The 16,453-nt window shown below is 37.2% G+C and overlaps 1 protein-coding gene across 16 annotated transcripts in view; it reads left to right on the plus strand.

Annotated features, from left to right (window-relative positions):
- Positions 1–16,453, plus strand: part of ZNF521 (zinc finger protein 521) — a 230,191-nt gene that overhangs the window by 3,482 nt on the left and 210,256 nt on the right. For 4 of the 16 annotated variants that reach the window (XM_039730096.1, XM_039730108.1, XM_039730102.1 and 1 more), the window contains 2 exons: positions 14,042–14,104; positions 15,155–15,214. The exons of 3 other annotated variants lie outside the window; for them this stretch is intronic. In XM_039730096.1, coding sequence (XP_039586030.1) covers positions 14,042–14,104; positions 15,155–15,214 — 123 coding nt within the window. The remainder of the gene's footprint in view (positions 1–14,041; positions 14,105–15,154; positions 15,215–16,453) is intronic. 9 more of the 16 variants (XM_039730099.1, XM_039730110.1, XM_039730104.1 and 6 more) reach the window with 3 other exon arrangements.

Raw genomic sequence — 16,453 nt, forward strand, 5'->3', positions numbered from 1 at the left:
TAATTTAAAACAAAAGATACAGCTTCCATTTTATGTGGAGGTATGGACTTTGCCTTTCTTAGGCACCAGTTGCCTGAGAATACCTAAAATGAGAAAACAGCAACATTGTATGTTTCAGATGGAGTAGCTTGGATTTGCTGACAATAAACTACTGACTTGAGAAAACCACTTAATGTTCAGGATGGAGATGATAGAGATTTCTTTGCAGAGTCTTATTTACTATTTTTCAACTAAAACCAGGCAGTAAATCAATCATCATCTGTAATTATTGCTGCAGTAATTACCTTTGGGGAGTAGGTTATCATTCTTGGTGGCCTTTGTTCAAATATCTCTTTCATTTTCCCTGTTTTATTTTTCTTGAATCATGTCAGTTTCTGAGTGGATTAATAGTATTCTGAAAGCAGTCCGATTGTGAGATTTCTGAAAGGGCTAATAATGCGCTTCATCTGAGGAGCTGAAAGATGCTTGCATAGACTAGCATTTAAATTCATGGATCAGAGTTTGCCCATCAATTATTACATCTTCATTTTTAGTGAACAAACAAAAGCTGTAAGTACTGTTGCAAGGAGAATTTCAACTATACCTCCAATGCTGCGCTTATTTAAATTCCTGATTTCTTAAGTATTACTGATTTAGTCAGTACAAAATGTAGTTCTACAGATAAAAATAAACAGTATTTTAAATAGCTTATTTGAAAAACTATTCTTTGAATGTATGTAAATGAGTTATTTAAACTCATGAGCCCTGTTTTACATCTAAATAAAATATGGAGTTACACATTACATTTCCAATTTGTCATGTACTTAGCAACCCTTTCTGGGGGGAAGATATAAGAGATATTTTTGATATGTCTGTCACTTTTGATAACTTAATTTGAAACTTATATCTTAGGGGAATACCGATACAAGGCAGGTAAATACATTAAAACAAAATGACAATTGAGTTTTTCATAGTGAATGCATGAAACTAATGTTCATCTGAAATGGTGGGTGTTAAGAACTAGCTAATGACGAAATGTCTTATATTTCTTGAAAATATACTTTTTTCAATTACTCTGTTTTCTGTTTACATTCCTTTTACAGTTATTTCTTTTTATGCTTCTATGCTTCCTTTTTTTTTTTTTTTTCCCTTTTCCCTGTTTTGGTTTCTTGCCAACTTTGGTCTGACTGTCCCCCAGCACTTGGTGGAGATTGCATCTCAGCCTTGGACCTAGGAAAGAAAATAGGCATGGCTAACGTTAGATAAGCCCCTTATAATTTAAGAAAAATAAAATCATCTTTCTGAGGAAAAATGAGATTTAATTATTTTCTGTGACAAACACTGTGTCTTACAAATACATTGCAGGTTTGTGGCAAAAAAAAAAGTCTCAAAAGGAGAGTAAATGAGAACTTTCTGAAAAACTGCAGTTTGAATATCTTGTTTTACTTTAGGAAGGAGGAATTAAAGTTCAACTGTCGGGTACTTTAAGGCAGGGGAAGGATCAGTTGCAACAAACTCATCAGTCCTGACCTATATTTCATACTACTGATTAATTTATCCCATTTCCTTGGCTAGTTTCTGAAAAAAAAAATCTATTAAGTATCATTGACCTGATCAAAATCACCTAATGCATTTGGTGAGGAAGAGAGGGAGGATAGCTGGAGAAAAGCAGGTGGGGAAAGAGAAGTCGGAGATACGATACTCGTGTACAAGCCCCAAAAGAGGCACTGTGCAAATGAAGGGTATCAAAGAAGGGCAATTGTTATGTCTCCTTAAACTCCTCACATCCAGGGGCACAGCCATTCCCGAAGTAAAACTGTGATAGAGACCCCTGTGATGAGAAAGCAAGGGAGGGGGGCAGAGCAGCTTCTTGTATGTTGTTTAACTTGGCCATTATGAGTTGTAAACCTTTTTTTGTGACTTGGCATGCTTTGGAGATATCACACTTGGGTTGCTGACTGCCTCCCCCCCCCCCCCCCCCCCTTCCTTTTTGGTTTATGGGGTTTTACTTTTAGGAGAGCTTGAGGTTTTTTTCTTTGCTCTTACTACCGGCTTTTGATGAGAAAGTTTGTTTGGGAAAAAATACAAATATGTTACAAAAATACAATCACGTGCAAAGAAAACTAGGTATTCTTTATACAAAACTGAATGCAAATGTACTTCTACTAAATGTTAAACATAGGTTTCTCTAGGCTAAAGCCAGGTAATATTCATTACTACGTTCAAAGCCACCCATGAAAAATCACTGAAATGGTAGTTGTTAGATAAGCTATCACAAGGAAACTAGTACAGCTTCACGTGTTTAATAGAAGTGCTGATCTCTGATTTCTTTTTGTGGGAAAAAACCCAAACAACCTGTGGTTTTACTTCAAAGTAAATTTTTACTCAATGTAATTTTGTGTCCTACATGTAGAAATAAAATTACTAAATGTTAGTTCCTAGAAAGGTGAACGGGATGCATTTCTCAGTTGTATTTTACATACCCATGCTCTGCTTAAAGAAGGCTTGAAATATATTGCCAAGCAAAGAATGTCTCCTGAAGCTGTTCCCTGTTTTTGAGGAAACCTAGGTAATCTTTCCATCTTGAATGAATTTACAACTGCAGCTCAATTCATGCAGAGTATCGGTGGACTGAGCAAATGTGTCTGTGTTTTAATGGGACCTGTTTCCTTAGCAGAGATTCCAAGGAAAGGGTGTTTCTCATGCAGAGGGGCAGGTTATGTGGTACCAAGGAAGGTAGAAAAGTAATGGATTAAAAGAAAACTGTTATTAACCAGCAGCAAGAGTTCAGAGAGAATTTGACATTCGGATTTCCTTCCAACAGTAGCCTTTACATTTCTCTGTATCTGTCAACTGTTTGAATGTTTGTTTGCAGCCCCAGCCCTCCCTGGCTTCCAAATTGCATGGGCTAGACTCAAAAGTCATGGGATTGTCTGCTGATTAGACTATAATCAATCCAGCATAAACAAAACCAGCAATTAGTATTGGCATTATTTCTGTGAACTTGACTTAAAGTTTCAGTATTATTGGTCCAAAGAACTTTTTTCTGAACGGGCTGTTTTCAGGAACAGTGTTATTTTGGCATCATCATTTTATAGGGAGGGAACAAAAAATTCATGAGATTCCATTTGGCCTGAAAAGCAAAAACATCTGTTTGATGCATGAGTAAATTGCTGGCTTGTATTTGGCCATCCAAAAAAGGGCAAAAATTAAGATACCGAACATAAAAGAGTACATAAAAAAAATTACAAAGAGGATTTAAGATTAGCATCTTTTTATAATGCAGGCTATTTATAGTGTTCTGTTTTGGACTTGCCAAAGCATGCCTTTATGTATTAAAAAAATCCCTAACAACAAAAACATTCCTAACCTTTAGTAATATTCATTGACTTTGGCAATGCATATTGATAGTCTTGATTAGCTGCAGGATTACAGTAATGCTGCCCAGTCATTTCTGGGGCCAGCATGAGTTATATTGACCATCCTTGTCTGCTGCTTGGGGTTAGGCACCGCTAGAATTGAGCATCTAAACAGCTACTGGCTGTACTGCTAGTTTCCACAGAGGTGAAATCTTGTGACAAAGATAATATTAAGAGGTTTAGTAAGGCTGCTGATGTGTTTGGATTGGTTTGATTTTGTTTTCCTGAGTTGCTGTTAACTTGTGCAACAAGGGAAGCTGTCAGTATGGAGTCACTTATCTAACATGTGTAGGATAACATTATCCACCATGATCTAAGATCTCTTGAAAGGCTTTATGTTGCTCCATAATTCATTCTGTCTAATTTACAGCTGGTTTAATAGCTCTCAATTCTTTGTTCTGAAACATGATTCAATATTTTCAAACTTGCATATTTTGAAAAAAAAAAATCTTCCTTTTGAATAACTGTGCGTGAGCAAAAGATCCAGAAAAACCGCTAACATTTTATGTAGACCATATGGATTCAGTATTTTTCTGTGTAAAAGAATTAAAATAAGATATTTGGAGGGGGTTTTTTAATAGATTGATTAAAATCAATCTATATAGTTAAAGTATAAGTTCCGCTACCCTAAGACAACATCCTAGAGTCTTTTCCTAACTATATTTTACAGTTTCCATTGGTTTCTGCAGGCAGCCTGAGCTCAGAATCAGTCCCAGTTGGGGGTTGGGAAATGCATTATTTCACTTAAATCAGAACTGTGGCATATATATGTACATATATATAAATATTTCCCTGAAGGGACAACACACAGATCTACAAAGAATTTGGCGTGTTTTATTTGGTGCTGTGAAAATGTACATGTCTGTTTTCAAATACGTTCTGCAGAGTGTTACTACAAAGCATTAAAGTTTTCCAGTTGCTGTCTTTAAAAGTTGGACAGCACAAGAGAGGCTTTTAAATACTTTTAAATCGTAATGTAACATTTGGCATAGGACTCTGACAAAAGATGGATGTGCAAAGACCAAAAGAGGTGGTGAGGTTTGTTTTTGTTTTAAAATTAGACAACTTGGGTTCTATTTCACCTCAAGTATGAGTAATTATGCTAGTTTAGCAATTATTAGAGATGAAAGAAATTCTGTTAGATATGAGTCTCCTAAACTTCAGTAGCTTTAGTTTTAGCCAGGATAATGATCAAGGAGTAGTTAGCCATATGCCTTGGGACTATGCTGTAGCAAAAAAGATAGGGCTGATCTTGGGGGTATCCTTATTACAACATGTTATAATTAACATTTTCATTCAACCCTCCTACTTTCCAAAAAAATCTGCTTTATTCTTTTCTGTGCACACACTGGTAAGACTGCACAAAATTGCTCTCTTCCAATGAATTTTGGAACCAGGACAGTTTTCTTCCATATTTAGAATATTTGTTAACACGGGCCATGGGGTTTTTTCCCCCATTTCTTGTTCCTTTAGTTTAATATATATTTTTCCCCTTTATACTGCATAATTATTAAGAAAAAAGATGTAGAAGACTTTTGCCCCCTCCTTTTTAGGATTTAGTCTAAGTTATACATGTCCTTCTGGGCTGTGCATGTTTAGGGTTTAGATTTTCCTTTATCTAGGGTGATGCTGTGCATGCCATACTGCAACTGTTCTTTGTACAGTTGAATCCATAGAATGTGTATTCAAAAAGGTTGTAGGGCTGTTACTTACCAATTCTACACAATTAAAACCCAATTAAATTTTATTTTGGGGGTTTGTTTTCATTCTGGTCTCTTTCCCTTTTTTTTTTTCTTGTTGTATCATGGGAGTAAGGCAGATGGGTGTTTTTTCAGTGAGTGATTCGTCTCATACTTTCACTTTTAAATGTAGGTGCAATTAGGTGCAATTTTTCTTTGGAAGAGTAGGAATTCTAATCCTTCAAGATTTCTTAAAGTTATCTATCTATCTATCTATCTTTCTATCTTTCTATCTATCTATGTCAGTATAGTGACATTCCCCCATTCTCTGTTTAATGTGGTATGGGCTTACTTTAGTTCTTGAAAAATGCGATATCAGTAACTAGCTAGCCTTCTTGCAAATTTGGCAGTGCTAATCCTTAGTTAGACAGCTGGCTGAAGCAGAACACCTTTTTGTCCTGAGGAAAAATGGATGGGATGTTGATAGTTTTCCTTCTGCCTCAAACCAGGTTTTGGAGAGCTTATTCTCTCATGCAGAGGCAATAACCTGGAGCATGAATTTTGTCCTTACCTAACACGAATGCAAAACCACTCTCCAGTTTCTCACAGAGATGCTCAGTGTTCCACACAAATGTGGAAAAGCTAGAGCACTTCTCTATCTAAATGTCCCGGTTGACTGTAAAATAGATGGCTTTTGTGCACAGTCCCTGAGACCTGTGGTACTCTTACTATTTTTATGTTGTGCTTTGCTGGAAAAATATATTTCAAACAATGAATTCCTTGATAATTGATCTTCTAGTTTCATTTTTCTGTTGTTCACTCTTTTGGTAACATATCAAGCTCAACTTCCATTATTGATTCATTCATTTTTTGAAAGAAGCTTTAAAAACAAAATAAAATAACTGCTCTGTTTCTGGGCTGGATGATGTGATGTAGTGAGGCAGTGTCCTTGGGAAGACCAGGCTATGCTTTGATCAACAAAAACTTTCTCTGGCACTAAATTATGATGGCTGGGGTTTTTTTTCCAGACAGAGTCAAGTGACTTTCTAACTTTTGACAGTGGCAGTAGGAAGGAGGAGGGGGTGGGGAAGTTAATTATTTTCCACCTCCAAAGAATACAATTGTGAGGAAGGAACTTTCTGATTCACTGGTTCCAGGACAACAGGATGTCAAGATCCATGCCTGATGTAACGTTTTCACTCTGAAGATGGGAGGAGGAAATGGGTTTGTATTGGCCTCTGCGTGCAACCACTGACTGGGAAGGGATTGTATTACGTGACTTATAAAGAGCCAGAGCGCAGGAAGAGATTTGGTTTGCAATTTCTGGTGAATCTGTTGAGTAGGACACTTGCTTGTCAGATGAAAATGTAAATCAATGAAGAAAGGTCAGAAATCTTTAAGGGAAAAATATATAAAAAAAAAGGGGCTTGCATGCTGCAAGATGTTCAGTGTTTAAATGCTGCTCTGCTTAGTTTGTAGCTGCCTAGTGGAATAGTCATCTTGCACCAAACTTTTGGATTCTTTATATAGCTCACAGGTGCTTAGGGTTTATAAAAGTTGAGTAGAAATTATTTTGAGGAGACAGTAGGAAAAACTTGGAATAAAAATGCATCTTAGCTCTTTCCCTGTTTCTCATGTGGGTATCTTAGTGCAACAGGGCATCTCATAGCAGTCACTTACCAGACTCACTTTTTGAAGATAGAGATAAAATTCCTTTCCTCCTAAGCTAGAAAGAATTAAGGTGGTGTGCTGCTGCTCTTCCTCTCTCCTTTGCTGATGAGGGAAAAATCTTTGCTGTGTTGTGAGAGGCAGGAGTTCTGTTTTGTGCTTTGTCTAAAGGTGTTTTATCTGTATCTCACAGGGAGGACATCAGTCATTACACAGCAACATCTTGTGTTATGAGTGTGAGTTGTCCTGTTATTTTTGTTAATGCTGTTCCCCTTTTCAAAAGTCTAATTATTTTTTGGACAAGAGGGTGAGAAAGAGCAGGAGACTCAGGGCTCTAATAGCTTGAGTACCTTGAAGAAAAAGGGGAGACCTGGGTCCTGGTCTGCCATGTACTTTCTGCCACTTCTGATGAATTGTTTCAGTGCAACTAGAATTGGATTCCGCTTATCCCACTTCCTGTGACAGTGCCCCAACCACAGGGATAAAATATCATGCTAATTCTTCTTGTTTCTAGTCCAGTGAATATTGTAGATGAAGTATGGTAGCTTCAACAGCAATGATTGAGCGCACTTCAAATCTGAGGGTAAGTGTTCTTTGTTAGGAAGCTCATGATGTGAGTACAAATCCTTCTGATAGAGGAGAAAGTTCCACCTACATCCTGGGTGAGTGATCTAACCAGTGGATGTGGGCAAGAGGGGAAAAGAAAGATGTGTTTCAAACCACACATTTTCTGCCAGTGTTTTATAGCAACCAGGGAAGGGTATATGAACTCCCAAGAACCAGCCTGTAAGGCTGCATCCAAGCCCAGGGCAGGCAGGAGAATACTCAATTGCCCAATGTCCAGCTGTGGTGGGGCTTCTGTTTGATTTTAGCACTGAGAAAGCCTCGATGGTAAGCCCACAGTGGCATCTGAACAGAACTGCTGACAATTTAGATGCAGCATCCCCTCACTAGTTTTTTGGCTTCTAAGCTCCTCTGTGGATATAGACCAGATTGCTGTTCTACGTGATAGAAAGCCATCTAGAATAGAGCACAGTCTGAGGGATCAAAAATTAACTTAAAAAACCCTAGTATAGAATAGAAGGAAATCTCTGATAAATCAGGGATAATCTCAGTTGAAAGGAGGTAGGTGTTTGGTTTGGTTTTTATTGACTCAGATAAATGCATGTATTTAGGTAATAGAGCTAAAGCATGCAGCTGTATTTCGTTTTGGTATTGGAACAGTGTCAGACAGCCCAAAGTCCTCAGTGTAAGTGTCCCATTTTAGGCACATAAATAAATGATTTAATTTTCAGAGGGAAAAATCATCTACAGTAAGCTTTACTGTAAGTCTTCATAGCCTTTCTTTATATCACCTGTCTTCAGACCTGCGTAATGTTGGTTACTTTGAGGTTGTATGATCCATACATCAGTTTAATTCCAATTGCTCTCTCTTGCTGAGTTTAGACTTTTGTAGACAGTGTTTAGTGGATTTCCTGTTTTCTAAGCACAGTTGAAAATATAGTCTGTAGAAGCACCAGGAATTTGTATTTGTCATGTTGAGTAAGAAAGCTGAGGTGATACAGAGCTTCAGGATATTGAGGAGAATAACTCTGAATGTGTTTGTGTTAAGTACTGGGCTTGGTAATTAGGGTTAAAATTTATCTTAGCCTCCCAACTTCTGTCTTCCCCTAAAGTGGACTGGCTGCCCACAGCACATTGTCAGGAAGGGTGGTGGAGTACTCAGTCTAGGACAGGCAAGACAGCTGAAAGTCCTTACCCTGGTACCAAGTACTGTCTCCCTCTCGCTTTGCTAATTCTCACCTTGGTTCTCAATTTGACTCTGAGATCTATTATAGTCTGTTACGTTGCATGATAGAGTCTTAGGGATGACTGAAATTTACCTGAGGTTTATAAAAAGCTCTAAGATTCTTTGGAGAAAAGTACTTTTTAAAATATAACCTTATTAGTTTACTTAAGAATAGAAATATGAGTATATGTATATGTGGTTCAACCTTTTAAAAGGATGCATGACTATGGAGGCAAAGTTAGAATTTCAGACAGGAATAATTAATCTATTACCTCAGCTACCTCAAAAAGCATTCCCTACCCAGCTTTGGGGTTTAGAATTATACCTCTGCTGCTGGAAAGAGCATCTTCTGCCTTTTCTGCACACACTGGTATGTAAAACTGGACGTCTTTAGGCTGTCACATTCGGATACTTTCATCCTTGAGATCAAGGGTTGGAAGAATATCCAAAGGATTTCTTAAGCATAATTTCTTTCCACTTAAGTATATTTATTACTTTTATGTTTATGTGCTGCCTAGGAAAATACTTTATTTTAGCATAAGAACAATATTTTCCAACCACTGCAGTTTAATTGGGAACTCCTAATTCAGTCATTCTACAAGAAGAACATTAGGGGAAAAAAAACAAGCTCAGTGTTGGGACAGACTAAAGAGAGGAGTGAAGAATTTGAGTGCTATGAGGGACTTTGTCTTCTGGAAAAAGCAAATGCAAAAAGAAAGAATGTTTTATATAACAGAAATCTTTTAAGGAAAATAATTTCCAATGTCAAAAGTATATTGTTACCATGCTAGGGGGGGAATAGAAATAGGAAAAGGGATATGTCACAGCACAAAGGAAAACAAATCAGCCATATACATATTCATGCATATGATTAATTGGACTTTTGTAAAGCTGTGGCTACACACAGAACTGGTTTTCAATGGAGTTCTGGAATGTAGATATTTGAAATGTTAATATGCCAATGCATTTCTTTTTCCAATTGTCCCAACATTAAAGTCATTGGGAGGATTTACATTTGACAGTCAAATTGGTAATCTAGCTAGTAGCTGATAAACATGAATTGATGCTAGGTGAAGCTGGTCAGAAAACAATACTTTCTTAGTAGTTCTGAACTTTTATGAGTGTCAGTTATCTTAAAGGCCATTATGAAGCATTCTGAAACATTTGCTGAATTCCAGAAGTCACCCACTGAATTGCTGCTCTTGTGTGCCACAGCCAGATGGGAAATCCTGTGGTGACATGTGTTTGAGAGGTGAGTTTTAGACACCAGTGGTAGCTAGGGAGAGAAGAAAGTCAGGGAAGGTGTAGCCCTAGCAGGTGATTCATTGACATGTGATCCTGAATTTAATACTTCTCTGTAACTTCTTTAATTTCAATTTTGTATCCTGACTGAACCCTTGTGGAGACGTATTTCTGCACCATGTTATTGCAAAGTGTGAAACATCTTTAGAATCCATTGACTTTAATAGAGCAAGAGGATACTCAACGTCCCCTGCAACTGGCTCTTAAATTTGCCTTCTGCTATATGATTAATCTGTCTGCTCATTCTTAATATCTACCTGTAGATGGTGGCAGTATGAATGTCCTCTTGGTTTTTATGTGGCCACGAGGAGTAGCGGAGAGATACTTCCAGAAATTACAGTCATTTGTAGATACTGAAATAATGGCACACACGTTTTATTTCTGTTCTGTCTCAGTAACTCAGTAAATTGTGTATTGATTATGCTAATACAGCTAGTGTCTCTATTACTTGTCTGCAGAAATTATTCAAACATGTAGATTGAAGATGCACTTGGCAAAGTTACCATCCTAAGAAAAAGGCTTTTGTGCAAAGATGGCTTTAAATTGAATTACTAATCATATGCTAATGGAACTTTATAGATCAAGTATTGAATTGTACAAAATGTAAAGTGCAAGGTAAAAATATGTATTCTAAACTTCCTATCCTGACAGTCTTAGTTGCTACATTAGGTTTATTTTCACATCTCTCAAGGAATATGTTTTATGAAGGGATAAATCAATAGCAATCTATTTTTATAGTTTATTTTGGGATATGTAGCTTCTCCTGCTTTGTTTACCAAGCTGAATAGAGGCTCAGGCATTTGGGGCAGTTATTTTTTTTCTTTTTCAAAATTTATTAATCTACCTAGACTACAAGAAAACCGATTTTTTTCAATTATCTTTTGCTTTTATTTTATTATGGTTTGTAGTAGGTCAGAAACCATAAATCTTAGCCAGAGTTCTCCAAAAGGCTTCCCTTTCAGTGAAAGTGTAATTTTCCACATTTCTAATTTTATCCATGTCTTTTCTGTACAAGTTTTTTCCAGGCATCAACCAGAAATGACTTGTGCTCTTCCTTAGGGTGCAAATTCTACAGATTAACTTTTCAGAGAAGGGGAATCCTGGTTACTCAGTAGAATATGGATGAAATTTTGCAAGCTAGAGAATCTGTATCTATTTTGCAGCAACTTTAGAAAGCAATCTCCCTCCTTTATGGTCTAACCATGAGTCTCATGAACAGACTAAGCGAAAGGGGTGAAATCCTCATTGATCAGCAGGTGTTGCTGTAGAGCAGTCAGGAGCTTAATTCTAAATTTAGAACCTCTCTATCAAAATTCCCAAGGGTTTTCCTCATTGGCTGTCCTTGATGGTTCTACTTGATTTGTCGCATTGGTTTTTTGGTTTGGTTTGGTTTATTTTTGCCTTTTTTTTTTGTGTTTTGTGGTGGGGTTTTTTGTTTGTTTGTTTTTTTATTATTTCTTTAAAAAGGAATAAAAAATTGGTCTTAATGTTAACAATCAGTAGCCTAGGTATGAGATGTGCTCTGAACTGAAATCCCAGTTTGCTTTGGTCACCAGCTGTACCAAAGCTGAAACATCTTAACCTTTCACATGGATACAGCTTCAGTTTAGAGATTAAAAAAAAAAAAAATTAAAGTAAAATTTTGAAAACTGTTATCTGTCCAACCCACAGCTTTTATAATGGGAGACAGAACTGACATGTTGAATTTCTCTTTTTCCTTACTGATATATTTTTTAAATTGCTCTCAAGAAGCGTGGTGCCACAGTTGTAGTGCTCTATTCCTTTTTTGAAATTTTATTTCAAAAAACAGGGGTTCCTGGTTTTTTTTGTTTTCTCAGAAGTTGTCCTGAGAAAATGGGTGTAGAAAATTGATCATTTGTTGTTTTAAGGAACAGATGAGTCAATTGAGAAATATTACTACAGCTAACAAAACAGGTGACCTGTAGTCATAAACATGTAGTTGTAGGGACAAGGAATATTGTTGCTTTTGTGACAACATGTATCTGGAAATTCTGTTCAGCCGTGAGGTCACTTACTCATACTGGATTGACAATGTAATATTCTGCTTTCCTGAGGCCTCTCCTTCACTGGTATTCTGGCTTCATTACATAGAATTAATCTCATCTTATGTTAGGATGTGGTATATGCTATAATGAAGGTGACATCTCTGTGTGCAATTACAGTCTTAGGGTATCAATAATTTTGATGTTTGAATTAATAATATTGCATACATGCTACTCTTTTGTTTGCATACCATTCTTGTTCCTTTTTTAGTTACTTGCCATGCTCATGCTTGAAAAAGGGTTTTGGTTAGCAAAATTTAAATCATCCCTTTGTATAGATTCTCTTTAAAGGTATTTTCCTCTTCTGAAAGAAAACGGGGTAGTTAATATTTAAGGGAGGCTGACACTCGTTGCTTGTCATTCTGCCTTTTTTAGCTGAATTTAACAGTGGCCTGAGAGCTGAAACAGCACTGAAGTTTTCAGAATCTCTTTGTGAAAAGGTGTTAAGTACTAATCGAGAGCTTATCTGATGCTACCAGGTGTAGCCTACTTAATGTAAGGAATACCCTTGCAAGTTGGAGGAAGGAGCTAACTTAATGCAAAGGAAAATAAGATGCATTTTGTAGGTGACTCGCTAATTCAATGGGTTTTGTAGAATAGTCTTCTTTTACTTTTTACCATTTTCCCCCAAATATAGTTTTATTTTTCCTGACAAATAAATTGACTATTATTGAAAAGTCTGTGCTATGGCCTGTTGTGATTTACTTGTTTCTGTTGTGACTGAGAATCCTTAAAGGGATGAGCAAGGGTTTAAAAAAATGCTAACCACAATGCTACCTGCTTTTGTACTTGTTTTCTTTTATAAGTGCAATAAAGACATAGTGGTCAGCCTTTGTTGAAAGCAAACCTCAGCTCTCACAGAATTTTCAGATCCCAAAATAGCAGGGAAGTTGTAAAATGTTTGTTTTCGCAAGGCATACGCTGCCATGTTTTCATGGTACAAAATTGCATACCTGGAAACAATTAGTTAGGCAGTATTCATGGGTTTTTTTTCCATTTTAGGAGCTAAAAATGTTTGGTGTGCCTCTCAGTCAGCAGTGTGAAGCTGAGTACATTTCACTGTGCAATCACATCTCAGGAGCAGTGAGAGATTCTGGTACTGCAGCTGGTGGCAGTAGACATTGAGGACAGAGCAGCAGAAAAAATTAACTCTTTCGTTTTGGTTTACACTTTATAGTGGAGATCCTGTTTACTTCTCAGCAGGTAGCCACTTGGGAGTCAGTTATTGAAAATTCATGTTTGAAGACCTCAATTCCATCTTGAAAGTTAAGAAATGGTAGAGTTCTTAAACCGCTTTTTTTGAACTGAGAAGGGACATTTGCCATGGTTGAGGACAGCAGATACATCTACAACCTTTAATAAGGCTGATAAGTACATAGTGATGATCAAAGTAAGTTTCCTCTTGAGGGATGGAAGAATGGACTAATTTTCAGTTTTAGAGCTTGTTCTTAAATACATTTTTTGGAGATACATCATATTTTGGAATATTTTTTGGAAATACATCAACAGCTAATGATGGACATAAATAGGGTCAGATTAGGCTGCTGCAGAGGTTGTCCTGGGAATTTTGAGGGGGGTCACAATAGATGGTATCTCTTTTTTTGTTTGTTTTTAATTGTATACTAGTTTTATTCATTATTTTGCTTTCTTTATTAATGAAACCTATTGATCTGTGCTACCTTAGAGAAAAATCGTTCTGTTTAGCTTATTGTGCGTTTGACCACGTTGTTCCCCAAACCTCAGCTTTTCATGAGCTTTTCCCACTGCTTTCTTTGTCTGACCGGTTTCCTTCAGCTGTGAGGATGCTGGGATGACTGCTTCAGTGTAACAAAGAAAATCTTACAGTGTTATCACAGCTGAGGTACTGGTAACATCGTGGCTGCAAAAACACAAGTTGAGCTCATAAATTAGCTCATAAAATCATATTTTGTGACATACTGGACTGACTGCAGAGCTGGGGAAACTTTTATCAGATCTCTGTAGATGAGAAGAGTTTGCTTGCTAGCTGCAGCTCTGGGATGTAGATATAGATTGTTTAGAGTCCTTCAGAGATTGTACTTGACTCTTTCTGATATATGCACTGTATTACAAGTGTCTGGTGTTCTAAGAGTGTCCTTATGAAAACTGGTGTTTTTTTTCTAGAAACTCAGATTCTAGAAACAACCAGTTGTATGAAGCCTTGGGGTTGGCGGAGGAGGAAAAGAGGTACCTGTGGAGTGTGTATATGTATCTCTTCTTTTGCATATATGTCTAGATTTATATGTGACCCCTAAGTGTTGCACTCTCTTGTCCCAAGAGCCAGGAAAAATGCCTCAAATCTTTGGGCTTTTAATTCAGTTGCATGATTATTTTTTGAGGTCTGAATTCTTGGGAGTGGAAATGCTGCAAAAGTGCAGTCTTTCCCCTTTCAGCTTTTTCCCCTGTGGAGGCAGAATGAATTCTTTTCTCTCCGCTGTTCTCTAACTCAAAGAACTCGGTCTTTGGGAGAATAAAAAGGAAATGGTTCTGCCTTTTAGCTCTTCCCTTACTTTTGCTTTGGGAGAGTCAATCTTACTTAGGCATCGTATCAGAACGTAAGAGAACAGCGCTCTCTAATTTTTCAAAGTAGCAGCAGAATGGCTCTTGTTAGGTTCACTCACCCAACAAGTTTTGAATAGTGAATCTGACAAGAATTGTATTGTTTTTAGTTCTACTGCTCTGGAAAGCTGTGAGCCAAGGGAAAGATGCTGGCATGGTATATACAGTAAAACAGCATGGGGTTAGTTCTCCTTTGCAAGGCTGTCTGCACTGCTGAGATGTTTGCTACTGAATATAGGATTATTACTATTTTTTAAAGCTTATGTGTGAACTAGCACACACACCTCTCCCATCTGCCAGGAGAAGGCTTTCTCTTATCTGTGTGGAGCAAGCAGAATCTTAAAGCCCATAATTGTTCTCTTATTTAGATCTGTAATCAAATACAGTAAAGTGCATTGAAGACAAATATCCCAGAGGAAATTCAATTTGTTTTTTTAAGCCATGAAAAAGATTTGGTCACTCTGCTCTCAGATTTGTAGCTTCCATACAGCAATGTATTCTGTCTTGGTCTGGTCTCCACTTTCGCACTTTGCAGTGCAGCTTTTCTTGCCCGTGTTGTGCAAGCATTGCTGGCTTTCAGAACTGAGGCTGGTGTAAAGATGCTTGAAACACTTCAGCTACCTACCTAACGTCTTTTTTGTTTGTTTTGTTTTTGTTTTGTTTACCTTTTTCTGACAGTAGAAGAAAATGAAACAGAGGACCATCAGGCAGGTGTGGGACACACAGCCGCACAGACTGGTAATGCTGAATTCCTTCATTAGTGCTTGCTTACCATTTGACAACAGTGTGAGGGATTTTTGTATCGGGGTGTTTTTGCAAAGCCTGCACTCTTCTTTCTCTGTTTCAGCTTAGAATGCATTCTTGGGGCTTGCAATGGAAAATAACGTTCCTTTCCCCTTACCTTTCAATTTCTGACAATTAGAAATTCTGCCTTTTGTAGGTTAGCTGACTGAAACTGAGAAGCTTCTAAAGTACAGCATGCTTTTCTTTTTTCCTTATTTGCTTTTTTGTTAAATTTAAACCTTCTCTGCATTCCCGATGTAACCACCCCCCCAACATGCCATTTTAGATAAACTTTATTATCAATTTCATTTAAACTATTTCTGTATTTCTAAAATATGTGGATAGGGGTGATTTCTTTAAAGAATGTTTGTATCATTTATTGACAGAGATCAATTAGGAGCACTTTAATTTTAATAAGTAAGATTGTCTGGACAAAACTGTTGTTTGAGTCAGGATCAGAGGGAAAAATATTGTTAATAATCATGAAGAAATAATTGTTAATTCCCCAAAACAACAAGGGCTTCTTTGTTCTCTAACATGGTTGGAGAATGCAAGAAATAATTTGTTTCTGCCTTTGGTACTGGTTTCACAGAATTTTATCAGAAGAGAAGGACTGACTCATCTGCATAGTCTTATTCATTCAGCTGAGGTCACCTTTTGGAGTAAGGGCTGGCTCCTTAAGGATATTCCTAGAAGGCTAGTCGTGTTCGAATCTGTGTAGGTAATCTGTTGGAGAACAGTTGGAGTTATTCCTCTCGTGAAGGTGAAGAATGCGGTTAATTTTTTCTTCAGCTTTATATTTCTGTCTGTGTCCTGTGGGTTTGTGTTTGGTGCCTTTTATAGGGTCTAATGGCTTTGTGCATAAAGCAGATTGTTTGAAGAGAGTAAATGAAAGCGAGGGAGTTCTTTGCCTTTTTAATAGGAATTTCTCCAACTCTTTTCAGCGTACATGTCTCCATTTAACTATCTGAAAATTCTTGAAAAAAGCCAACTCGTCCTGCTTTGGGGACATGAAGTTGAAAAATAAGCAACTGCAAAACCAGAGATCAATGTCAAGGAATGGTGGCTCTTCTGCCTTTTTTTTTTCTTAAAACAATTCTCAGTGGTTAAGTTGCACGGGCTAGTTCTCCATTTACTATCATGTCCTGTGTTGTTCTCTGTTTATTTCTAGGCAGGATTTAGCATTCTGTTTTT

Source organism: Passer montanus, unplaced genomic scaffold (assembly GCF_014805655.1).
Source record: "Passer montanus isolate IOZ18808 unplaced genomic scaffold, ASM1480565v1 scaffold70, whole genome shotgun sequence".
Classification (NCBI taxonomy): Eukaryota; Metazoa; Chordata; class Aves; order Passeriformes; family Passeridae; genus Passer; species Passer montanus.